At 41.8% G+C, this 26,121-nt stretch overlaps 1 protein-coding gene across 4 annotated transcripts in view; it reads right to left on the bottom strand.

Moving 5' to 3' along the window:
* PDGFA (platelet derived growth factor subunit A) overlaps positions 1-26,121 on the bottom strand; it is a 56,096-nt gene that overhangs the window by 6,705 nt on the left and 23,270 nt on the right. For all 4 annotated transcript variants that reach the window (XM_025165425.2, XM_088148046.1, XM_015887744.3 and 1 more), the window contains exons 3-4: positions 13,434-13,538; positions 11,827-12,014 (exon numbers count right to left, since the gene is read on the bottom strand). In XM_025165425.2, the coding sequence (XP_025021193.1) occupies positions 11,827-12,014; positions 13,434-13,538 (293 nt within the window). The remainder of the gene's footprint in view (positions 1-11,826; positions 12,015-13,433; positions 13,539-26,121) is intronic.

Genomic DNA, 26,121 nt, shown 5'->3' with positions numbered 1-26,121 from the left:
TTTTAGAAGAATACAAAATATACACAAAATACCAAAATACACTCAAATAACAAAATTAAATGAAACTATCCTTTAAAAAAAGGGAAAAGGGGGAAAAACCTTTTAAAAATCTACCTTATATGTTAAATGTATAGTCACTGGTTTACTAATAAATACCGTATAAAACTATAATATAATCAGATACAAATAGCATAAAGTTCCTGCCAAAGTTGAACATTATCCTTTATTATCCTTTGATCAGTGGAAAATATTGCCTTTTCCAGGATAGATAAGTTACCCATTTCCAAAAATCATTCTTTAACATTTAGAATAATACCACTTTTCCAATTTCTCAATACTATTTTTTTAGCCACCCTCATGCCTGACACAACCATAACTGATAGACAGTCAAACAAAACAAGGAAAGTCTTGAAAATATTTATGGTGCTCAAAAAACAGTCCATTTCAAAACAAGGAGCTGGCCCTCCAAAAAGAAAAAGAAAAAGATGGTATTCATGACTTATGGATTAAGCTTTTATCAAATTAAATTGCAATGCTATTTTGGAATTGAGCAATTTAACTTTTAAAAGATATCCACCCCAGTGCAGTTGAACTCCCTATTTAGCATCAATTAATGGAATATTATGCTTTGCAACATCTAAGAGAGAAAAAATACTCCACTCCCGTTAAGTTCCAAAGGTACAACCATTGATTATATAGCTATTTTGCTGCTTAGATGAAGTGTTCAATCCCTGTTTTCTTCTTCGAACCACAGAGATGTCTAATCCAATGGCTTTCAAAATTGCTAAAATAAATTCACGTGCTGTGAAGTTTCACACAAATCCAGAGTTTGGAGTAGGGACAATGAGAACTACCTCATCACATTACTGGTACTGTCACTATCAATAACAGCTTTTCAGGTTCAGGTGGGAATTTATCCAGCTTGAACTCGAGATCTCGGAAAGCCTGTTTTACCCCCAAACTCTCCCTCCCCCTTCCGTTACAAAGAGCTTGTTGGCATAATAAAATTAATTCTGGAAAAGGAAGGCTTCTTTCATCAGTCGGATGTTGTCCAAGATAACTTGGCGGGCATTTATGATGTGAGTGGCATTTAGCCAATTATTGCTCAGGTCTGACTTTGTAGCTTAGCACAACTTCCCTTGTTCAAGTTCAGTTGTTTTTAAAATATTCTTTTGCAGCTGGGGTATTTTGGCAGGCAAAATATCCTTGAATATGCTTGAAAAAAGGTGTGTTTTTTTTCCAAATGGCAAAGATACCAACATTCGCTATCCTGAAATGCAGACTTGTGTGACAGACAGTTGACCGGCAGTGGGGTGGATGTATTTTGAAAAATCAAAGAATCCATAATACATTAACTGTCACGTAAGCAGTAGATTTGCAATCTATTTGTTGGGATAGAGAGCAATAAGACCCATTGTCTCCTTTCACCAATAAGAAGTTTGATTCTTAGATCCAGTTTCATAGGCACCCAACATGGCTTGAATATCAAACATCATATTTAATGCTACAAAGTAACTCTAAACCGCCTTCGTCCGACTGCTCTAGATGCAAGGTCAGACTCTGAAAGGCATAATACAAAACTGAAGAGGAAAGAGGAAAGCAATCTATTTCTTTGTTGACCTAGGTGGGCTGTGGATTCATTTACACACATACACACACTCCTTGTCATCCTTGTGAGGTAGTCCAGACAAGAAGCACACCCAGAAGGACTAGCTCTATCTTAATGGTAAGGTATATTAACAGAATCTTGCAAGTCTGAAAGTACATCTCCCCTCCCCTCGCTTTTACAGCCCAAGAAACTCGAGAGGATCCCTTCTGAGATACTTTCCATGCACCCATTCCTTCTGTGGGCTCAGCTGCCTCTTATCTGACAATGGCCTAGTCTGCAGCTCTTCCTCCTATCTCCCAAGGTAATTTCCACATACCATTACACCCCCTTCCCATGTTTATAAATCTTTATGGAATACCCCCCACTCTGTTGTTATTTAGGAAAAACATTAAATAGAAAGTATTTCAGTAGCTGACCACAGGAGAAGACATGATTATTTTGGTCTTGAGCTTGCTACTGTTTAGGTTTTTTTACATCTAAATTCTGTAAGCTGCCGAAAGTCCAATGTGTAGGCAGCATACAAAATTGCAATAATAAAATAAGAATAAATCATTCCGGGGGGCAGGGGTAGAGAAACATTCTTTTTATGCCTAGTGGTCTATGGACTTTGGGTAACTGGCACTTACATGAACATCTACCAACATCCAAGAGGGACAATCATTAGAACATTGGTAACAGATTAGAAGATGACCAGCAGCAAAGTTGATGGACTCAGTTACAGTAGCAATGAGGACACCATTAGGAGACTTGAAAGACCAGGTTAGGGAGAGATCTTCATGGAGAAAATCTATCCATGTGGTTGCTAGGAGTCAAAAATGACTTGAGGGCACACAAGCAATCAATCTAATAGATTAGAAAAAATTCAGAAGGGTACAATAAAGGTGGTTAGGGTGAGATGTTCAACCAAGAAAAACATGGTTTTTACAGGTGCTTCACTGTAGCAGTAAAGTTGTAAACCTCGGAAATTGCTATTCTACAGTGAGAGTTTCTCACGGGGAGAAACGGTTAAGCATATGAAACCAGAAAATGCCAAACCACTTAATTAGGCAATTTACAAATTCAACTAAGGCTACTGCAAATATAATAATCCTTAAGGCACACATAGAGAACCTCAAAAATGCAAACAGTTCAACCCCAAATCCTGAAAACAATTTGAAGGCCAAACAAAAAAACAAATCTTTGTTACAGTGGATTACAAAAACACACTCAGTTGGCTGCAAAAAATGTTTTTGTCTTTACTCTTCCTACCTACTGTTCATTGTTCTCCTCTGGAGGGTACATATCAGATCTAACTCAATTCAAATGCTTGAATCAATTCCGAACATTTATTCTGACTAAATCTTTTAACTGGACCCAATTCAGTTAGGGCAGATTTGGGTAATTGAAGTGGATGTGCACAGAAAAATATCTGAATTGGCTTGAATCAATGCAGAAGCTTGCAATTTAAGCAATGGAACTGATCAATTGATCTGGTCTGTCAAATCTATTTGACCCTCCAAAACAATTCTATTTGCTTTGGACCTTTAAATATTCACTCTATCTTTCCTTCTCTCAAATGAAAACAATACTGGCATTTTTAACCACATTTAAAGGCTATTCAATTGCAGGTGGGAAATCCTTTCCCTTAGTTTCAATCTTGGCTGGAAATTCTGGGAGTTGGAGACCCAACATATCTAAAAAAGATCAGTTTAGAGGAAACCTGACTCTCTTGCAGACCTTCTAACCTCCCCTACTGACTACTATTGTTTGAAAGAGGCAGTATTCTTCCTAAACTTCTCAGAAAATGCCTTGTAATCATGAGATGATTAACAAACCATCACCCAAAAAGATACTTTGAGAAGTATTAAGGGTCACCAAATCTAGACATCTGAAAGAGCAACTGCTTCCCTAGAACTCAAACTGGAAGTTCAACCAGATGGTTTGCAACTGTTGAGAAACCAACTTTGATAGGGGCAAAATTGCTTGCCCTTTTTATCAGCAGACACCCATGTACATCTTTTTCCAAATTGGTATTTTTTGGTGGAAAAATGTCTGATTTGGTTAGAAGGACCAACCTGTCAGCCAAGTTTTGATGCCCATCATCTGTTTTCTCTGTCCTAGTCTGACAAAATGAAATAGGAAAGGAAAGGAATCTAGTGCAACTTTGAGTCATCCCACATCAAAGGATGACTAATCTGTCTCATTTACAACAAATTACAGATTAAGACCTTGGTCAACAAGGATCCAGACAGAACCTCAGAGATAATAAAACACTTTCACATCAGACAGATAGTCTGATGTGGAATGGAACACTTTCAGGTCATCATCACATGTTAAATGATGCAGTCAATCAATTCAGGAGATTGCAATCCAATGTGATTTCATGTCCCATTTTTTCCCCACAAGGTAGATCAACTGTAGACATGTAAAGATACTTTCTACATTCTAAATTTATTACAGGAAAACATGTTTGAATGACTGTCCAAAAGTCAGCTGCAAAGAGCACGTTATGCACATTTAGTCTGCAAGGACCTCTTTCATTCCAAGTTGAACCCACCCACCCCCCAAGATCTCCTTTGCTGGGGGATGGCCAGTTTTGGGATCAACCATTTTGGGCCCTTCCAGATAAATGTCTGACTTAAACTCAAACTATCAAAATGAATCCAGGGTCTCCCCTTGTGTAAAACTAACTGAAGAGAAAATGGGTTCATGAAGCAGTATTTGCAATACCTTGGCTGACCTTGTGGACTTCTGTATTTTTCAAAGATAAGAACTAAGATTTGCCAAGTTCTTGCATGAGATCAGACTAGAATGACAAGAAGGGCAAAGCGTTTGGTGGCACAGGTGACATCGTGTAAATGTCAACAGCGGAGTCTGTCCCCCCGAAAGGTCAACCTTTGCGGTACCCCAATATTTTGCAAATCCCTCAAGCAACCTTTTCCAACCTAGGAGCCCTCCAGATGCACAGACTCATTCTCAATATAGTCTGAACTGTGCAACCATTGCTGAGAATTCTGGCAGTAAAGTTCACACATCTGGAGGGCCTTCAGACTGTGACACGCTGTGAAAAAAATCTCTCCCCCTCTCTCCCCCAGCTTATTAATGGAGGGCCTTTTAGAATTGCCATTCCCTTCTCTACAAAGGTATTTCCTTGCTGGAGGACCAGAGCGGATTAACCACAGCATAATGGAATGACAGTCAATTGAACTCGGCCATTCCAAAAGGTTTGCAAGGGTCAGAAGGACACAGGTTTGACATTCTGTTGGGGTTTAAATAGACAACACAAAGCCAGAAAAGCACAAAGGGAACAGCTGAGCAGCCCAGATTGTTTGCCTAATGCATCTCGAGAAAGGATGGCTGGATTACATTTTGGGGAGAAAGGAATTAACTGGTGGAGATGCTTGGAAAGCAGAGGGATTTACAGCATTCATCCATCCTCTCAAAAAAAAAAAGCAGAACCAAAGACAGCATTTGAACCCTATGTCAGAAAAGAAGACCTGGCTGGACAGCAAAGATGCAGAGGGATCCAGTTACCCAAAGACAATTGGATAAATAGAGAGCAGTCATTAATTTAGCCACTGAGGTCTTCATTGCCAAGGCCTGTTTAATATAGAACTAGGGGACCTGTAGCTCTCAGATGTTGCCAAACTAGGTTCCCACCATCCTCCGTCATAGTTACTCCTCGGACTTGTGGTCTGGCATCATCTGGAGGCCTTCATATTCCCTACCCTTGAATTTATGCTGTCCCACATCACTAGCAAGCCAACGGTTATCATGCCAGAGTTACGAATGCCTTTAATTCAGCGGAGGCTAACATTTCAACCTCCAAGCCTCCCTAGAAAAGTAAAGAGAACATAAGAATAATCTCGATGAATCATATAATCCAACATTTATTCAGAATATGACCGTAGCATTTATGCAGAATTTCAGGATGGGGGCAGGGAGAGGCTCAAAGCACAAACATCAAAACCAAAGAAAAGCAGATCCTAAAAATAACACAAAAGCCACCACCACAAATTGCCCACTTAAAATCTTAGGAGAATAAAAGCATTTCCCTTTGACTGCTGAGATGGTACTACCCATCCGAAAAAGGCTGTTTTTTAAGTGCACTTTGCAGGGATTTGGACAATAGAGATATCTGCAAAAATGTCCATGACTAGGAGAATCGCATTAATCACATTCAGCCAACTAGCAAGGGAACATGTTTCACTCTAGCTTGATTTTTCACACTCATTAGCCAGTTCCCAATCCTGCCCAGGTCTGTATTTCTCAGCCTTCCCATACTCCCCTGGCTCCATAGAGAGGAGGAGGAGGAGGAGGAGGAGGAGGAGGAGGAGGAGGAGGAGGAGGAGGAGGAGGAGGAGGAGGAGGTGGTGGTTCTTCTTCTTCTTCTTCTTCTTCTTCTTCTTCTTCTTCTTCTTCTTCTTCTTCTTCTTCTTCTTCTTCCTTCTTCCTTCTTCCTTCTTCCTTCTTCCTTCTTCCTTCTTCCTTCTCCTCTTCCTCTCCTTCTTATCTTCATCCTCCTTCTCCTCCTCCTCCTCCTTTCTGGTTTGAATGCTATTGACACCTAACTTTCCTTTGTAGAGGAATTTTCTTCAACTGCTACCATCTGATAGAGCAAAGGAGTTATAACGTTTGTTTCAGATGTCAAGTCTGAAGACTACCATCTCTTTCCTTGGCCTAGCAGCCTTTCATCTCAACACATGGGCTTCTTAACTCACTGGAAGTACAATGAGACCGAGAAATGCTCTCACCATCTTGTCAATAAAACCAAACTGAGAAATGGAGGTTTTTCTGCTTTCAATTAAAAAATAAATAAGTAGAAGGGTTTAAAATAAGCTTGACACTGCGGAAATAGAACAAGGCAAGTTTTTCACTCTCTTCTGGGAATAAGCAAAACAGAAATCTTCACCACCTTCTGCATGACCTGAAAAAAGGGTCCCCAGGATTATGGGACACAGGGTTCTTTCACCCCCTGAACACTGGAATTCCAAAGAGCATGTGAAACAATTAATTATATCAAAGACCAGGGGAAAGGGAGAGCAACAGAGAGAAAGAGCATCTAAGTCACTAAGAAAGAAATATGGATTTTCTGTTGGAAGCTACTGGTGTGACAGAAAGGTCAGAGCACTGACAAAGAACACACCGCTCCCATTTAACTTCTCGTTTTTTAATTAACATTAAGAAAAGGGAGGATTTTTCTCAAGACCTTTGAGCACGTTATTGTTATCTTTTTTTTTTAAAGGCGTGACTTGGAGTAAACTGAGTTCAATTCTCATTCACCAGGCAGAAGTGTTTGCTTCAGAAAACAGCACTGAGAAGAGATCCAAGGAGTCTTTCAGAAAATGCCCTTTCCCCTTTTATTATGAACAGATGTCAGGGATCCACAGAATACCAGACAGGAGATAGACAAGCGAAGAACACAAGAAGATGCTTTGTAGCAAGCCAGCTGATTGGTTCTTCTGGCCCAGCACGATCAGCCATGAATAGTGGGCATTCTTGAGGGCTTCAGAGCCATGTCCCAGCCCCACCTAGAGACCCAGGATTGACCGTGGAATCTTTTGCCTGCAAAACATGCCTTTAGCCCCCAGGCTATTTTCTAAAGAGCTATTTTCATCTGTAGAGCAAAGGGTCTCCAAAAATGTTCTACATTGCCACAGCGACAGAGAAGTCTGCTATCCAAAGGGGGAGGAAACCATCTAAATTCCATTGGGCATACTCAAGGTCTTCAACTAGTGTGGTTAAAAACGGTCCTTCCAGTTTACAACTACAGGAAGTTCCGGGTTAAGAACACCCAGTTTAAGGACGATCCATAGTTAAGAAAAGAGCCTGTTGTAGCAAAATCCGAGTTAAATGCACAATGATTTGAGTTAAATACACAATGGTTCAAGTTCATTACACAATACTACTTATACAGTTCATTACACAATACTACTTATACAGTATTATACAGCAATACTGTTCTGACTAACATACAAATTCGACTTAAGGACAGACCTTGGGAACGGAACTCGTTCTTAAACTGGGGACTCCCTGTATCCCCTTTAAAGCTAGAGGTGTCTGAGGATGCTTGGCCAGATTGAGACACAGAAGCTGCCAATCAATTAGTTAGTTAGTTTGATAGCTTTCTTCAGCAATATGCTACCCAGAGTATAGCCTATCAGGAAACTTTATGTAAAGCAGTATAACCTATCAGGGAGGTTTATACTGTATATATCTGGCTCTCTGGAATCACCAGATTTTTCAAGACCAGCCAGCTTGAAATGCCTGTATTTCTGTACTGTAACCTGTGGGCTTAATGGCATTAGAAATAACCAATCAGTGTGGACCTGCCAGGTCTGAGGTCAGCTGATTCTGACAGATATAGCCTGCTGCCCTCCAACACCGTACATTGGTACAAGCTGAGGACGACACTGACTAGAAGTAGAGAGGGTAGGATCATCTCCTCCCACACTAACATTCATCATGTGCCCTGGGCTTTCCTAAGCAAAAATTGCAGTAATTCGGGGAGCAAATTCACCCATGGCAAGTAAGAAGTGCCTGGGAGAAGCATGAAGCTACCATCACAAATCTACAGCATAAGAACTGTAAGGGTTACAAAGACTGACAGGACCAACAGCATTCACACCATCTCCACCTCTAGACAAATTAGCACACAAGGCAAAAAACAGGCTGTCTATGTAAGTTAAATCTTGATTTAGATCAGGGTTCCCCAAAGTGGTCAATATTGACCCCCAAGGGACTATCCAAAGAGGAGTTGTTGTTGTTCATAGTACTATTAAAGTAGTACTTATTAAATTATTTTCATATAATAAATGTTTGGGCGTCAATGAGCAATCTGAAAACTTCATAAAGGGGTCGATGAGTTCAAGAGTTTGGGGACCCCTGATTTAGATTGTTCCATTCATCCTCTGCTTTTCAAGTTTGCTGAGCATATTAACAGCTGCAAAAATTTTAAGGGGGACAGGTAGGAAACTAGTTGAAGACTGAAGGATATTCCATGCAACAATATTGTTTGTCAACACTGCACCATTTGGGAGAATTTATTTTTTCCACTATAAGAAATACAACTGGATCAGATATTTGAATGCTTTGGATCTGGACTGATTTATTAATGTGTTGCTCTTGGCTTTGGGTGGAAGAGGATCACACAACCATTTGGATATCTTGGACTAAACACCACCTGAAGATCAACTTTGCAGGGAGGCTATTGCCTTCAATCCCTGATAATTGGTTTCCTGGAGCTATCTGTCTAGCCACCATGGAGAGCAGAACGCTGGCTGTGGGGGTCAGTAACTGAAAATGCCAGAGAAAAGGCAACACAGCAACTAACAATAGTGCAGCTAGTTTTTTACATGAAGATCACCTGAAATTTATTTCCTCAAGGATTTGTTCACACACAGAGATCAAAATGTTAGAACCCTGATTGGTTTCCTGCACGGCAACAGAGTTTATTATTTACAAACCCTGATTGGCTTCCCTGCATTGCAACAAAGATTATTTAGGAACCCTGATTGGTTTCCCTGGACTGCCAGGAATGGCAACATGGGGCTTGAGAGCATCTCCCCTGCTACTCATCAGGCTCCCGGCCCTGCCTGGCTTTTAAAAAAGATCTGAAAATATATTCAATAAGAATCCAGCAGGCTGCAAAGCATCATATTTATTTACTGCAACGTCTTTCAACCCCAGGAAGTCCCATTTAGAGTTGGACAGCATGCTAGGGGCTAGTTCACCCTCTGAAAAATGTGTGTTTGGCTCATTATGGCAAACATTTTGGGAATGAGCATATTTCCCATGGCTGCCATTTCTGGGACACACCTACTGCGTGCTCTCAAAATCCCAAATGTATCCTGGTGCCTATCCCAGGATCAGGACTTTAAGACCCTGATTGGTTTTCCTGACTTGAAGCGGGTTGAAAGTTCAAGGTCCAACATAGGGACCAGAACCAACTTAGGGACTGGATCCACTCATTCCTAATGTTTTAGTCTGCAAGGTAAGAAGTGGGAAGTCCAACCTGTACCATATTTGAACAGAAACAGAAGCCTCCAGCTGATCCCTGTTTCTCCTCCATCTTCTGCTAAACCTCCTGAGATAGCAAGCTCTGAATGGGCGTGGTGGAAACAAGGCCCAACAAACTTAAAAGTCCTGCATGAGAAAAATCCCTCTCCAACGCGTCTCTAAGCCCAACCCAGTGAATAAACCCCATTCATTTAGCAAAATGTTTCTCTGATCAATTGTAGCAGGCGGGGGTACGTGTGTGCGTAAGATTTTGCCTAACCCAGAGCGATGCCATCAATGTTCTAAATCTCAGGAGAAGATTTATCCATATCGAGCACATTTCTCCCACCCCACCCCAGATCAAAAGTGTGATGTTTCCACAAACAAAAGCCCAATTTAGCCTACATAATATTTAATTAAGGAAAGCTGGCTGAGCAGAGATTTTTTTTTTAACATTCAAAATGTCCCCTGAGTCATTCTTTCATTTCAAAATCACGAGCAAGACTGTGGGAGTCTGCAGGAAGGACATAATCAGGTGTCTTGTCGTGCTGCTTAGCGTTCCTACGCATCAAGGGTTATAACTAACTCCAGGAGGTATAAAACACCACCTTGAACACATACACACACACACACACAATTAATCTGCATGACTTAATTCTTCGCATATTCCCATAAACAACCATCAGAGGGGGTTGAGCATTCTTCAGCCCGCCATCCAAACACTTTTATTTGAATTCCACCCAGAAAATGACAGAGGCAGTTGGTTCCCTCTTAAAATGAACTGCCAGGGAATGAAAGCAAAAGTCTTAAAAAGAATTTGAGGTGTTGCTGACCCCAAGGAAGTCAGGACTGGTCCTTCAACTACACAACAGCTACCTTATCTCACACCTGTGTTGTGTGTTTAAGGTGTTTCCTGTTTAGCCTTCTGCTTGTATTCACATATTGGAAAGGGCTAGCACAGAAGAGGGAAAGCACGGGATTGTGAAGCAATGGCACCCAGAAATCCAGGGCTAGGTGGGGCCCTCAAAAGACAGTGATATGCCCCATACCCCAGCAAAAGTTGCCTGTGAATTGCAATTGTTTAACATGATCAATGGAACAATCATATTTGTGCATTTAAAACACGCAGTTTCATTGGAGTTCAACATAGTGACATTTTGTTCTAGAGTCTGCCCCACTGATTTTTGGGGAAACTCGTTCCTTGGCCATTCCATGAAGGCCACATGAAATGCAGTGTCTTCAAAAGGTTCCACATTCTCTGCGCCAGCCCATCAAGGAGGAGTTGGCACATCTCGCTCACCCAATGCAACCGTGGATTGCGTTGGAACCATGATATCAAAATACCTTAACATGGCTAAGGTGTTTTTTTCCTGATCAGTTCTAGCTAATCAAATAAAACTAAAAGAAAATCTCTTCTAACTAAGCAAGAAAAGTCAGTTGGGCATGACATGATTTTGCCAACCTGAGAACTAGTTTTCATGACCTTCCAGGGCCAGGAGAAGAAGATTTACCCTCCAGAAAGGATCGCTCATCCCTGGCACCGGTCATCCCAAAGTTACTCATTGCTTTTGTGAAGGTTGGCCCCCAGACTGATAAAACACCCAGGAGACTGTGGTGTAAACCAGTGTTTCTCAACCTTGGCAACTTTAAGCTGTGTGTACTTCAACTCTCAGAAGACACCTAAGTCTTCATGTAAAGCAATGTTTCTCAACCTTGGCAGCTTTAAGATGTGTGGACTCCAACTCCCAGAATTCCCCAGCCAGCCTGGCTGGCTGGGGAATTCTGGGAGTTGAAGTCCACACATCTTAAAGCTGCCAAGGTTGAGAAACACTAGTGTGAACAGCCAGTGGCAAGCTCTTTCATTATCAGTAACGAGACTTGCTGGTTCACAGAAAGACAAGTGCGAGCTGCGGATATCTTATTTTACAGAGCAAATACTTCCGTTGTTGGAATTCCTGCCACCCCACCCTCTTAATAAACTTTTCTAAAGTGACTCTGCAAGGATCACGCTACCAATAAAACCCACACAATATCCTTTTCAGTTTTAGGCTGCTGAGAGTATTAAAAGGGACACGGTACTCCATACGATGGCAAGCCTTGACGAAACAGTGGTCGCTCAGCTGCTCAGGTCCAAAAGGTGAACGGTTCTCTGCAGTAGATGGGCTTCCTGCTAAGTTTCAGGGGAGGACAAGGACGTGGGACACCCAGCCCTCCCAGGACAGGACTCTGCTTCCCCTCACCTTGACGTTTCTGTGGTGTATCCGCGAGGGTTGGCACTTCACGCTGCTGGTGTTGCAGCATCCGGTGCATCGCTTCACTTCCACACAGGGGGGCCATATCAGAAAGTTTGCAGATGTCGGATCGATTTGGCTCCGAGGGATCTCGTAGATGACTGTCCGTGTCTTGCAGACAGCAGGAATGGCTTCCTCTGTAAAAAAGAGAAAAGAGAAGGGCGATGGGAGAGGAGGAGTGGGACCCAGAGTAGGACATCTGCTTTGCACATAGAGTGCCCCGGGTTCGATCCTGCCATCTCTGGATCCACCTACCAAAAACTGCCCTAGGGCTTGGGGAAAGGCGGGGAAAATTCAGATGAATTGTAGAGCTATTTGAGATCAGGCAACTCTGTTCTTATTTTATTGATTCATTTGGTTTAGGAAATTTCTGTCCTGCTCCATCCCTTATTAGCTTTGGGTTGCTTTACAAAAAATGGTAAGAACAATATCCAAACTTGTACAAGTAGCATTAAAAGGTCTGGAAATATTCTTATTCTACAGTTGACTTTACTACTCTGTTACTACTATTTCTTCAACTCTGGTGGCAATTCATTCCATAAGATGGGCTCTGTATTGTAGTCATTCCTGTATATTTTGGCAGTGACTGCATCTGACGTAAATAGGTGGCTGAACCAGTTCCTAAAAGTGGAAAGAATGGTTGTAGAAGTTGTTGGTCTTGGACTGGAAAGAACCAGGTTCAAGTTGCCACTTGATCACACAGCACACAGAACACTCTCTCTCAGCCCAATTTATCTCATTGGATTGTTTTGAAGATAAACCTTGTGGACAATCCAATGTATGCCCTGGAGCTCTACAGAAGAAGGAAGGTATATAAAGGCTCTCTCCTCCTCCTCCTCCTCCTCCTCCTCATCATCATCATCAACATCTTCATCATCATCATCTCCATCCAGTAAATTTAGGATCTTTGACGATGCCAAGGTTATTCAGAAGGGACCAATCCTCTTTAGTCAGCCTTCTCTATCTTAATAAGTATTCTTTTCACCACTCAACATGATCTCAACATTCTGCCTGAAAAGGAGGCAAGCTCAGAACCCCAGCAGAGATACAACAGGTAGACTCCCCACAGGATGAATAACTATGGAACACATTTTGTCCTTAGGAGGAGCTGGGATCGCAACACATCCAACACAGAAAAGCAGGAAATTTGCCTTTCCCCATCAGGAGGGAAAGTGAGCAACACGTCGTACAAAGGGCCAGCAAGCAATCTCTCCTGCCTTGTTATTTCATTCATTTTTTAAACAACCCCAGTTGTTGCAAATCAGTGAACTAAAACAACCCAGCACCACATTCCCTCACTCGGATTTCACCAGGAGCATGCAGTAACATGAAAACTGAATGTCAAGCATTTTTTCAGCATATTATAGCACTGGAAGATGACCGAGCTATAGAAAAGAAGAAGAAAAAATAGCATGCAACCTCTTCTCTTTTGATTTACAAAATATTCACCCCTCTTTTATGCTTTAAAAAAAAAAAAACCTACCCCAGCCACAAAGTCCTTCCATAGATTCTCCCCCACCTTGGTGCATTTAAAAAAAAAAAATTCCAGTTCTTACCAACACTTCTTTTTCTGCGAATAGACCTGGGGTGGTTTTCTTGCAACAGCTTGGCCGAATGAATGGGGTGGGAGATCAAGTTTGTTTCTGCTGCATCGTCATAGCCTAAAAAACAAAGAATCAGAAGCCAAACCTTCAGGATTTCAGATTAGGGTTTAACTTTCTTTGGGTATTACAAAAATGTGACATTTAACCAACATTCAGATCTTTAGCCAGCCTTTATCCACAGAGAGATCAATATTTGACTTCCTTGTTCTTTCTTTCAGGAACATGAATGGTGACTGAAATCAGGAGTTGTTGTTTTTTTTTAATTAATCATCCTGGAAATTACTGCTTTTCATATGAACCATTCGAAAATTCCATATTCCTATTTACAATGCCAGAAGATTAGTTGCAACCCTAAAAGCAGTAGCGTTTTTCAAGCAAAGCTAAGATGGGTCACCTGCAGCCCTTGGATACAGCTCTGCTGCATTTGACACACGCTTGGTGAGTTTCTAAAACAAGACCTCTTTTCAGACTGCTGTGAACATGAATTTTTCCTTCCCTACAGTCTGTCCAAAAGAGGAAGACTGGGAGAGAAGAAGATGGTATTTGGGAATGTGAGAAGTGGGGAGAACTGTGGCCAAAAGAATGGAGATCTCCACCTACTTTTAGAATGGGTCCCACCAAGCTTGAGCTTCAGCTCTGCCCACCATTGTGCCGCACCCACCATGTCACCTCCCTACAGGGAAAGGTTGCCTGCCCCTGATGTGAAAATTCACTTGAATTGTCCTCTGTGGCATCTCCAATTCCCACCTCTTTCATTCAGTCTCTCAAAAAAGAAGGCGTGACTGCCATCCCTAAGAACCAAGCACAATATCAACCAGGTGGCAACCAAGCCTTTCCCTTGGCCACAAATTTTGCCCCTCTTACTTATAAGAAGTTCTTCCAGCCTCTGGTGAAACCCAAGACCTTCTCTTTTATCAGAAGATACACCAACCTGGTTGCAGCAAGGCTATGCAAATGTTCTGGAGCTGATGCAGTTGAGTTCATCCAGTTACTCTACAGTTACACAGTCAATAACATTCCCCTGACATTAAACATTTGTTAACCGGTTTTGAAGGATTTTTTAAAGATGCGGGGTCTGTGCAAATCTGGCTTTCAGATTTATCCTGCACACAAGTAATGTCTGCAAAGGAGGAGGAAGAAGAGGACTTTGAAGCTGTCTCCTAAGAGAAACCAGTCTGAAAACATTTGAGAGTCAAGTAATAATCAGACTTGTTTAGACAGGAATTTTCAAGAAGTATTTGCATTCACCTCTCTGTACAGCTGAATTCAGTGGCACTGTATGAAACCATTTCAACACTTTCTTGTATTTTATTGGAGATGTCAGATTTTTATTATCACTTTTGGCTTTGGTGCAGATTATATTAAAGGAAGATCCCTCTCTCTCTCACACACACACACACACACAAAATGGCAGGATGATATTGGATTCACTGAGAGTACAGAGGCAGAACAGAATTTCTGTCTATACTTTGGGATAAGGGGAATCATCCTCATTTTGAATGAATTTTTTTAAATTTATTTCTAGAACTGCCTCTCTCGCCAAAGCAACTCCAGATTAAATTTAAAATAATTGTAAATCTTCCTTGTATTTTTAATGTAAACAATGATACTTTCTACATCGGAGACTTCTTGGCCAAAATAATATCACTTCTGTATTCTGGCCATCCTCTGAATCTGTTTTAGTTTTGGTTTTTAAACTCTGAGCCAAATTTGTTGGCTTCCTAGTAGCTCACGATGAATATTTATGATTGCTAGGAACCTCTCTTGAGATTTTAAAATGTTATGTCCATCAGAGAGAGGAAGGAAGGAAGGAAGGAAGGAAGGAAGGAAGGAAGGAAGGAAGGAAGGAAGGAAGGAAGGAAGGAAGGGAGGGAGGGAGGGAGGGAGGGAGGAAGGAAGGAAGGAAGGAAGGAAGGAAGGAAGGAAGGAAGGAAGGAAGGAAGGAAGGAAGGAAGGGAGGGAGGGAGGGAGGGAGGGAGGGAGGGAGGGAGGGAGGGAGGTTGGTTGGTTGGTTGGTTGGTTGGTTGGTTGGTTGGTTGGTTGGTTGGTTGGTTGGTTGGTTTACTAGTGCATATCCCAAATGTCCAACCCCCTCCAAGTTTGTGCTACTCTTTACAGGCAAAGAAAATGAGAGGCAATGTGGCATAGTGGTTAAGGTGTTGGACTGGCAGCAGGGAGTCCAAGGTTCTAGTCTACCCTTGTCCACAGAAGCTTTGGGCTAGTCACTCTCTGCCAACTCAACAACCTACAGGGTTGTGCTGTGGTGGCAGGGGGAGAAATGATAGGTCCGAATGTTATATGCATCACCTTGAGTTCCTGAACAGAAGGCAAGACATAAACTTAACAAAAGGGCAGGGAGAATGAAGGCCAATTGTGGTTAAATGATAAGCTGTACATTTGTTCTTCTTGGTGACATTCTTCTGTCCAACTAGCTGTCTCCCTTTGGCCCCCAGGAATGTTGTTACGTGAGAAGACAGCGTCATTCTCTAGGGCTCTCCTTTATCCAGAGAAGCTCAGCAGATCTGGGCTCACAGCCCGGTCGCCAATCTTCACCTCAGCGCCACCTCTGATCATCAGAGGCATGTCAGCTCACCATTTTCCCCACCCAGAAGTCCAAGACAGCTTCTTTCCCATTGGGCATGGGGAAAAGGAAAGGGCAGCCACCTCCTAGGGCGTGAGAAAGCTCTTCTGAACATCCTCTGAAAATACGGCAAATATGGTGAAAAAGGAGGGTCTCCTTTGGGAACCATTCTCTCCACCATCACCCCCACGTATGAGGCCACACATCCGCACTAGCTCTGTCTTCAATTTCCAATTAAAAGCAAAAAAAATCAGCAAAGAAGTTTCTAATAGAAATGTAGATACAGAGATACAGAGATGTAGCGATAGGAGAAAGAACCCATTGGCCCATCTCACAGACTCTCTCTAGTTCTCTTTAACTGGAAATTAAACCTTGGACAGCTCACATCCAAAGTGTTCCACCTTCAAATGATGGGCTGATGCTAAAACAAGTAGTTGCAATGAGGTTTTTTGCCCAACATGCAATTTCTCAACAAACATTTATACATGATAGCAATTACACATATCAATTTCATTAGTTCAGTTTCAATTTCTGTCTTATGCTGTTCAATTCCAAATGTCCTATTATCTACCTTAAATCTTTCTCTTAGATATGCATATGAAAACCATTGAAAACTAAATCCCTCTGCAGCCAACTGCTCTCTTGATTTCATCTTATATTCTCCGTGCCCTTGTTCTAACAGCTCTCAATATGTTAACCATCTCTCTTTGACTGCTGTTTCTTTTCTATAAAACGTTTCCTATGCCTAACACAGAGTTTCTGAGGAGAACATTAAACTAATGAACTCTACCTACACTCCTTGGGGCCATTACAGGTGGCCTTCATGAAGAAGAGGACCATCTCAGGAACAGAAAGATCTAGTCCCACCATTTGTTTCAAGGAGCTGCTGTCTGGACGATTTCGCTTACCCTTAACTGCCAATGACTATTTTTAGGCACAAGGAAACCGTTTCTGCCAACAAAGCAATCCTGTATTGATAATGTTGTACAATTATTGTGGAGAATGGAAGTCCAAGACGAAGAAAAGAATCATCGCTTAGTCAGTTCTTAAAATCCATTGAGGTTTTCATTTGTAGGCAAGCTTCCAAATTTTTGCCAGCTTCCATGTGACTTGTAGCTTAACTCTCAAATAAGAGGAGATGGGGGTGGGTAATAATAATCCTGATTCAATGGAGAATTCTTTTTTTTTTTTTTGGACTGTACATACATATTACACTATTTATTCCCATGCCTGTCCCTTCCAGAGTCCCGCAAAGTGATCTTCTCATACCAAAGAAATCTGAAATCATGTTCACAAAATGCATGCATGTTACACACACTCATGAGACCACAATAATCAAGTGGCCTTTCCCAATCTTGGGCTTCTCAGAGGTTGGGGTACCAACTGGGAACTGAGGGTGTTTTTTTTAAATACATCCAGATGATGCAGCATTGGGAGAAGATACACCAAAAGTTCATCTGAGGGCACAGGAGAAATAAACTTAATTCAATCAGCAGAGAAGAGGTATTTATGCAAAGTAGATAAGCCATGAAGATGACCTTAGTGAACTATTTGAATGGAATATTGTAATAGTATGTGAAAGACCTTGGGAGATGGGACAAAGAGACGCTGCCAAGGGAACAGTCAGATAAGAGAGAGCACAGCCTGCAGCTATGTAGTGGGCGGGGCAAGAGGCTCGGGGAAACTGTACTTTCAGACTTGCAAGATTCTGTTTATGTAGTAGCCTTACAATAAAGTAGAATTAGTTCATCTGGTCATGTTTCCTGTCTGGTCTACCTAGTAAGGCTGACAAATATACAGTCACATCTAGAAGGCTGGTCTAAGCCATTAAAGGCTTTAAAAAAGAATATCCATGAGATGTTAAAGAAGAAAATGTGTCCTCATATAACTCTGGACAGTCTATATGCTTAGAGGGACGTGACTACTACAGAAACCAACCACAAGTAGTTAACCTTTATTATAATAGTTGGCATAGTTTCTGCCTGTAATGTTTTCTTCAGAACACTTTATGAGGTAGGTGGGGCTGAATGTACACTCCCATTTCCACAACTTCCACTCTGAATTCCTCAAAAGCAGGTTAAGCCAAATGTGTGATTGTTTTTACTTCCATTGATTCTGTTATTTAGTTGAACCTCTAGGGTTGAACCTCTAGAGTAGTAGAGGAAGAGGAGCCAGGAGGTGGGTGAAGCAAGAGTTTCACCCAATGGGGAACAGGCTAGCCACGAGCTCTTCAGAACCTGAAGCAAACCACTAGCTCTTTTGTGATGTCAGATATACCACAGTTGGCTTGGCATGCGGCTCCACGACACAGGTGATGTTATGAGCCTAGATGAATCCACAGCCAATTCTGTCCTGGTACAAAGACTTGCATGAAGTGCTCTGGGACACCCCAAGATCCTAATCTGGCACTCCAAACCAGTCTTCTCCAATGCAATTTACTTTGGATCTGTGAGTTCCAGAATTCTGAGAGTCGAAGTTGATACATCTGGAGAGCATCCCAGTTGTTTTAAATAGTACAACACATTTAGAAGTAGTTGAAAGGAGAGTGAATGATCAACATATGGACCTGGGAGGTCCACAGCTCCATGACAGAACATCTATTTTAAATGTAGCCACGTTCGATTCCTGACTATCATTAGTCTGGAGAAACTCCTACCTAAAACTCAAGAGAACCTCTGCCAGCTGGAGTTGACATTAATGGGCTGGATAAACCAAGAATGGCTTAGCATTTCATGTTTCTGTGAGCCTCATCAAAGAAAGCAAACCAAATTATCTTCCTATAGAAGGCTGGTTAAGGACTGTCATTTAAGGACAATACTGCATGAACTTGAAACTTCCAAATAAATCTTAAAAATACCCTGTAACTCATTCCACATCTGACACAGGGAGAGAAGGTGGGCCAAGAACATACAAAGAACTCCTCCTTGGACATCCTGCTTACGGCACTCTTCAAATTTGGAGAATTTCTATATTTATTGTCCGCTAGCCACAAGAAAAAAAAGATGAAAGTTTTCAATAAAAGAGAGGGTGGAGTGGGTGATGGAGAGTTGAAAGCTTCTTCACAGATGTTGACCTGTTAACATTGTCATTCTAACAGACACCTGGTCTGAGAAAGAATCAGAGTTGGAAAGATACTTTGAATATTATCAAGACAAGCCCTCTGCTGATGCAAAAGCAATAAAACCAATATTACTACATCATTCGCAACAGGTGGCAGATTCTGAAGACTGTAGACAGGAAAGGTCCTCCCTCCTCTGAGGCAATTATTATGATGAACAGCTTGTACTATCAGGAGGTTCTATCTAAAATCCAGCTCAAATCATCCTTTTTCTTAAAATATGGACCCATTGGTTCCGTTCTCAGCCTCTACAGCAGGAAACTAGTCCTCTGCCTTTGATCTAGCTTGCAAAGTTGTGTCTTCATTGTGTCCTCTCTAAGCTCAACATCCTGGCTCTTTCCAGCCTCCCACCACCATCTCAAGTCAATCAATTACTATTTACCAACAACAAAGCTCAAAATTTAAATTCCCTCTGGCTTCTTTTTAAATCTCCCATCCCACTTTTTCTTTGTTATGGAAGCTTATCATGCATAACCTTATTAAAAAAACCAAAAATACGAATATCAAATGCAATATGAGTATATGGGATAGGGCTCTGAGTAAGTTTAGTCCTTCCAAAGGCTTCCTCGCTGCTTGGTGACTACAGTGTATAAGCCCGTTTAGGGAAGGATATTTCAAAAGGTTGATGCCAAAACTAAGGAGGCTCTGCTTCTTGTTCCATTTAGCAATCCTCGGTGGGTGGATTTAACATCTTCAGGTGTCAAATGGGATGTTTTAAGGGACACATGCTAGAGATACTGCATGATAGGGATTGACATCTTTTCAACTGTAGAGTACCACGGCTCACTCTAAACCGATTCAAGTATTAAAAATTCTCCGTATCTCATAAAAACATCACACCCTACAAGATTTTATTTGTTTGCAAAAGCTCATGTGAAAATGCCAAAATGTTGCAAGAACTGTTAACCTCAAAAGATTTAGGCCTATTTTAAATATTTAATTGGAGGAGGCTCTGAGGAGCCCATCTAGGCAGGTACAGGTTCCAAGTTTACTACCTTTGTGGTAGTAGAATGACCAAAGCAGCGTTCCCCAACCAAGGACCCCTCCAGATGTATGGACTGACTCTCAGAATTCTTTACAACAGCCAGGCTGGTTGAAATTGTGGTTGAACTCACAATTTCTGAAGGTTGTGGGTTCTCCATCTCTGGAGGTTTTTAAGAAGAGACGGGGTAGACATTTTTCGTAGATGGTTTAACTGGTTTTCTGCACAATGCAAAGGGCTGGACCAAATAATATTTGGGGTCCCTTCCAATTATATGATCTTATGAAGTCATCTACACGGGGTAAGCTGGGTTAGAGTCCTTTTCAATGAGAGAAAACTTGCTGGCTCAAACGTCTCTTCAGCCATAGAACTCCTTGGATGATTATGGCCTACTTAAAATTTCTCAACCTGACCTACTGCATCAGATTATGAAAATAAAACGGTAAGAGGACAAGTCACGTACGCTGTCTTATGTATCTCGGAAGAAATTTACAATTACCAGTGGAAGAATAAATAAGAAAGCCGTCTTTAAAAAAAAGTAAAATCTCCCCTCAAAAATGCTGAGATCCACAGCCTGAGGGCACAGACTTATGATGTTTAATTATCGCCATCTAGCACATACTATCCTCTTAAAAGGCTTAACAAATATATATGATGATTGCACCTTTCCATCAGCACCATGACAATGCAGCCTCTATACATTTTTTTTTCTTTTTTCAAAAGCTGGGAAAAAATTAGAACAAGCCACAACCCGTCTTTGCTGCCTCTTGGTTGCAGAACAAACACTTTGCAGAGAACTGTAAACTTTCGAAGAATGGCATCTGAAACGACCACCTCCAGGAAAGAGCCATGAGAAAAGGTGGAAAACTTGGCATTCTGCTGCTCAGAGGACAAGAGGACAGTCTTAGGGTTTGGTTTCCAAAGCATATGAGAATCCCAATGATGTCCTCCTGGGTGGACAAGGAAGTATGTCCTGCCTTTCACTCTATAATCGTATTTTTGTGATCTGCAGCCCAATGATCTCCCAAAGGAACAGATCAAGAGGAAAAATCTTCCAGAGGAGCTGTCCAAAGGAAATGGTCCAGGCAGTCAGGGAGGCTCCAGAGAGATGGGAAGATGCAGAACAACTTCACCCCCCAGTAACATAACTTAGCATCTGCACAAGAGTAGAGTCAACAACACTGTCAAGAGGAATCCAAGAGGAATTCTCAAGCCCGCTGGAAATTAGATAGAAAAACAGAAGCGATTTTGGCAGAGGAACACAACTTTTGGGAAACTGCAACATAATTTTGGGACTGCATCAGTAGAAACCAATATTGGAGGGGGGGGGAAGTTGGGGATGGGGAGGAGGGAGATGGAAGAGACACTAGCTAGGTTTTCAGCACTTGGACTTGCAAAATGCTTTTTTTCCCATATAACTTGATTAATTAAAAAAAAAAGAAATATAAAAACTAACAGAAACGAATACAGAATAAGGAAAAAAAGGGGGGGGGAAGAAAACACAAAGCCAAAAGTGCAGAAAAAAGAAAGAAAATATAAAGAAGTAGCTTCCGATTTTCTTTACCACACTTGCAAGTATAAATTTACCTCTTGCTCTATGGTTACAACATAACTCTCGTTTTTTTCCTATAACCTATTTTCCTATAACCTATTCTTTTCCTAATCATCAAAACCATCAATCATAAGTTCATGTTTTTCTGTTACATGCCCAAAGTCTATCAGGCAATAAACGTAGAACAAAAATGTGCAGAACAAAAGGAGATATGCATTTTTGTAAACAATATTTCCTGGGAAATTTCAGGGTGATAAGCTAGACTCTGGAGTCAGAAAGACCTTGAAAGAAGGTAGCAGCCATATTGCTGCCCAGAAAACTGCATGCAGGTGTCTCTGTAGCCACCAGGAGCAGAGGGTGACTCATAGGGATCTTGCTATTGGGTATTGCCTTACCCATCTTGCTATTCCCTTTGGAGGAGGAAGCAACATTATGCATTAGAATTGACAAGAAAGATATTAAAGTGGTAGATAGTTTCTGCCTTTTAGGACCGACTCTCAACAGTCAAGGGAGTAACAGTCAAGAAACATGTCAAAGACTAGCATTTGGCAGGGTAGCAATGAAGGCCTTGGGAAAGATTTTCAGATGCCATGATGGGTCTATGCCTACAAAGATCAGAATCACACAGGCAATGTTTTCCCCTGTGATACTCTGGGGAAGCAAAAGTTGAACTCTGAAGAAGCAGGATAGAAAGAGTGTTGATATGTTTGGTGTTGGAGAAGACTCCTGAGAAGACCATGGATAGGCAAGAAAACAAACAGATCGCAGAAGAAATCAACCCAAAGTCTTCACTCAAGGCACCATTGGTCAGGCTCAGATTAGTGTGTTTTCGACACATTACATCAGTGTTTCTCAACCTTGGCAACTCCCCAGGCTGGTTGGGGAATTCTGGGAGTTGGAGTCCACACATCTGAAGCTGCCAAAGTTGAGAAACACCGCATTACATGAAGATCTAGCTGTCTTGAGAAATCTGTAATGCTGGGAAAAGAGGAAGGAAGGAGAAGAAGAGGAGAACCAGCAACAAGGTAGATGGATTCAATTACAGTGGTGATGGGTGCACCATTGGGAACAGATCATCTTAGGGAAGGCTTATCTGTGTGGTCACTAAGAGTCAACACTGACTTGTTGGCACATGATCAATCAAAACAACATTATGCAGAGAACAGGAAAGCAGTAAGAAAGAGTAAACCAAAGAAATTAAACCACAATATAAGAAAAGGAAACAGCAAAAACTGGTTTATATCAACACCATTCACCGTGTCTCCATACTTTTCTATCCTTGCAAACCAACCGGGACATCACCACATCCATACACCACTTCATATGTTTCCTTTTCTTCTTTAAAATTTTCACCTCTCCCTTTTGGGGATCTCATTCATTCCAGGCAGCCATGACTTTCTCCCCTGCATATTTGTTCTGCTCTTAAATCCTCATTCAATCTCTCTATATGACCAAAGTGCCTCCACTGAAAGATTCATGGCAATATAACAGGTGAAAAGAAGCTCCTTTTTTCCCAACAAATCTTGTGATTCTCTGAAGTGGATTCATTACAGTGAACATTTTCAAGGCCCGATCACCCTCCAGCGCCTGGGAGGCTGATTTGTGCAAGACTCTCATAACACAATACCAAGAATAGTTATATTCAGCCCTGAAAAATATGGAAAATAAAAGGGAGCGTGATGCAGCAAAGAGATTGGGAAGATGGCCAGGCACTGTCAAACAAGGCAGGATTACAAATGCACAGTTGCCCTGAATGCTGGAGAAAATCCAAGGATGTGAATTTGATTGAACAGTTGAACGAGAAAGAGGAGTAGGGTGCAAGTCTGGTTAAAGGCTTAGATGAATGCTGGGCAGATTTAGATTCATACAATCTCAGAACCACAGAATCCCAGGGGGTCTAGCTTAACCCCTGTCCAGGGCTGGAATCCATATCAATCTCATCGCCCCATACCATACCATTCCATCAGGAAGTTCACCCAGTGACTTTAGGCCAGTCACTATTTCTCAGCCCTACTTTGCAGATTATGAAGATACCACTGGAAGGAGAACTAAATAGCCCATATCAACATGGCTAATGGACAGACACAGGAGCTGCTTCTCAGATCCCTCAATTCTCAATCCAACGTTCTCTCAGGGGACAACACTGGAACTATTAGTGAAGAGATGACCATCTCCAAAACATCCTGGAACTGTCTTCTTTTGGATGGGAAAACACATCAAATGGGATTTGCGTAGAAGTAAGATTAAACCCTCAGAAGAAAAGGCAAAAATCAACCTATTCTGGATCATTTCTTCATCAAGGTCAGGACAGTCTACAGTTTATCCAGACTAACTGCCACTGTCTGGGGCATCAGGTAAAGAGAGAGGGAGGCATGGAGGGAGGATCTTCTCAGTCCTTGATGTTTGATCCTTTTCAAATTTAACTGAAATGCCAGAAGTGAAATCCACGCAAAGCCAAGTCAACAGTTCCATGTAGCACATCATTCGGAAGTTTACAAATGAATGCTTAGGTTGAGTAAATGCTTGTTGGGGATGAGGTGATTAAGAGAAGGTAAGCTTCCCTGAAAGACATTTCACAACTTGCCTACAATAAAATATTCTTGGTGGTGAAACCCAATTGCATACAAGTGCTGGATATAGTCTAAGATTTAGACTTCATTGTCGTCATCAGACCAGGGGCAGGAAATCAACATTATTGAATATCCCTCTTAACTTGCAATAAACGTTGTAGATCCTGCAAGCAGAAAAGTTGGACAATCTTTCCCTGAGGGGCCAAATTTATTCTAGCATGTAATAGTACGTAGGAATGACCCTGGGAGACAGGAGGACAAGCTGCGGACTGGACAACTGTCATGCAAAAGATACCTCATGCCTTCAGATAATTGGGGAGTAAACATCAATTTACATGACAGTGGAATTGTTTCATCTGTTCTGAGCCCGTGTGCAAAGTGGCTCAGTGTATAATCATTATTTAATTTGGTCTGAAGCAGAGGAGGAGCAGATTTTGAGATGTTGGAAGAAGCCTCCTTTCGGTGGGCATAACCAGGCCGCAGAAGGCTAAAAAGGACCATGCAAGGCAACGCCTCTGGGGCAAATTATTCTAGCATGTGGTCTGTGGGAATGGCCTTGGGAGACAGGAGGGAGAGCCACAGACGGGACAACTGGCGTGTGAAAGATGTCTCAGCCCACAGGAGGGAGGGTGTGGGAAGCCCTCCAGGAAACAAGCAACTGTCTTGGGAAGATAACCCAAGGGACCTGAGTGTTTTTATCCTTGAGAAAAATGAAAGGATGTGTACAATATTTTGCAGGTACCTAATGGGGTTTTACACAGAAGAAGGCCCAGACTTAGGGACCTAAACAGACTTGGAATAATTGAGGTTACAGAATAATGCATTTAACTTCCAGGAAGGTGGTCTCAAATATTATGGGGAGGAAAGCTGTCAGGGTAAAAACAGTTTAACAATGGAACGAATTTTCCAGAAATGAGGGGGGGGTCCCCTTCAATGGATGAGTTTGAGCAAAGACTGTACAGCCCTCCCCGCCAAGATGCTGTAACTAGGACTCCTGCCCCAAGAAGGGGGTTGGATTTGATGACCTTGAGAGCGCCTTCCAAGTTCTACAATTTTAAGGCGAAGACAATGCTGCCTTCGATCCTCTTCTTTCCACAACTGCTTTGCCTTCTGAACGTTTTTCTCTCCTGGCTCTGACTCTTCTCCATTTCTAACCCGCTTCCATGCATAGTTCACGTGGCGTTCCCCTTAGGCCTACCACCCATTTTACATCAACCTCTCACCGGGCTGCAAATCAATCATTCTTATGACTTTTCCCTAAGAATTACACCCATCCAGACTCTGCAGTGAAGATACTTCCTGCTTCAGATACAGTGCAAAGAATGAACAAAAGGTCTGGTGCCTTTCCTCTCTGGAATTAACAAACCTATTCAGAGGGGTTTGTCAACCACCTGTTTGCTTTTGCCTTTAAAAAAAAGAAGAACCATGCACAGCAAGTTTTTAATGGGTGAGAGCGGTGTTGGGGCTTTGACTGGCATTGGGGGAGGCACTCCCCCAAAATGGGTGGGGCTGAGACCAAGAAATAGGCAGAACTAGGACAAGAAACAACTAAAGAAAGCCCTCTGAGCAAGTTATTCATCTTCCTTTTAACTTCTTGTTAATTAAAAAAAAAGCATTGATGGATATGGCCCTCTGCAAAGTATTCAAGAGTAGACCTTAGCCATAAATGGAAACTATATGGCACACTTCCAAAACTGTATCATATAATTATATTGCAGAATTAGGGCCCTAAAGTTGGCTAGATGATCTACCCTGAATGCTTTTCTTCCCCCCTCACTGGGAGCTATTGAAAACGATTGTTGCCTGGATTTTTCATAATTCCCTACCAAGCTTGGCC

Source organism: Python bivittatus, unplaced genomic scaffold, assembly GCF_059951505.1.
Source record: "Python bivittatus isolate LINGU-HERP-01145 unplaced genomic scaffold, Pbiv_v1 ctg000560_np1212, whole genome shotgun sequence".
NCBI classification, from domain to species: Eukaryota; Metazoa; Chordata; class Lepidosauria; order Squamata; family Pythonidae; genus Python; species Python bivittatus.
This window is presented reverse-complemented; position numbering and strand designations above follow the sequence as displayed.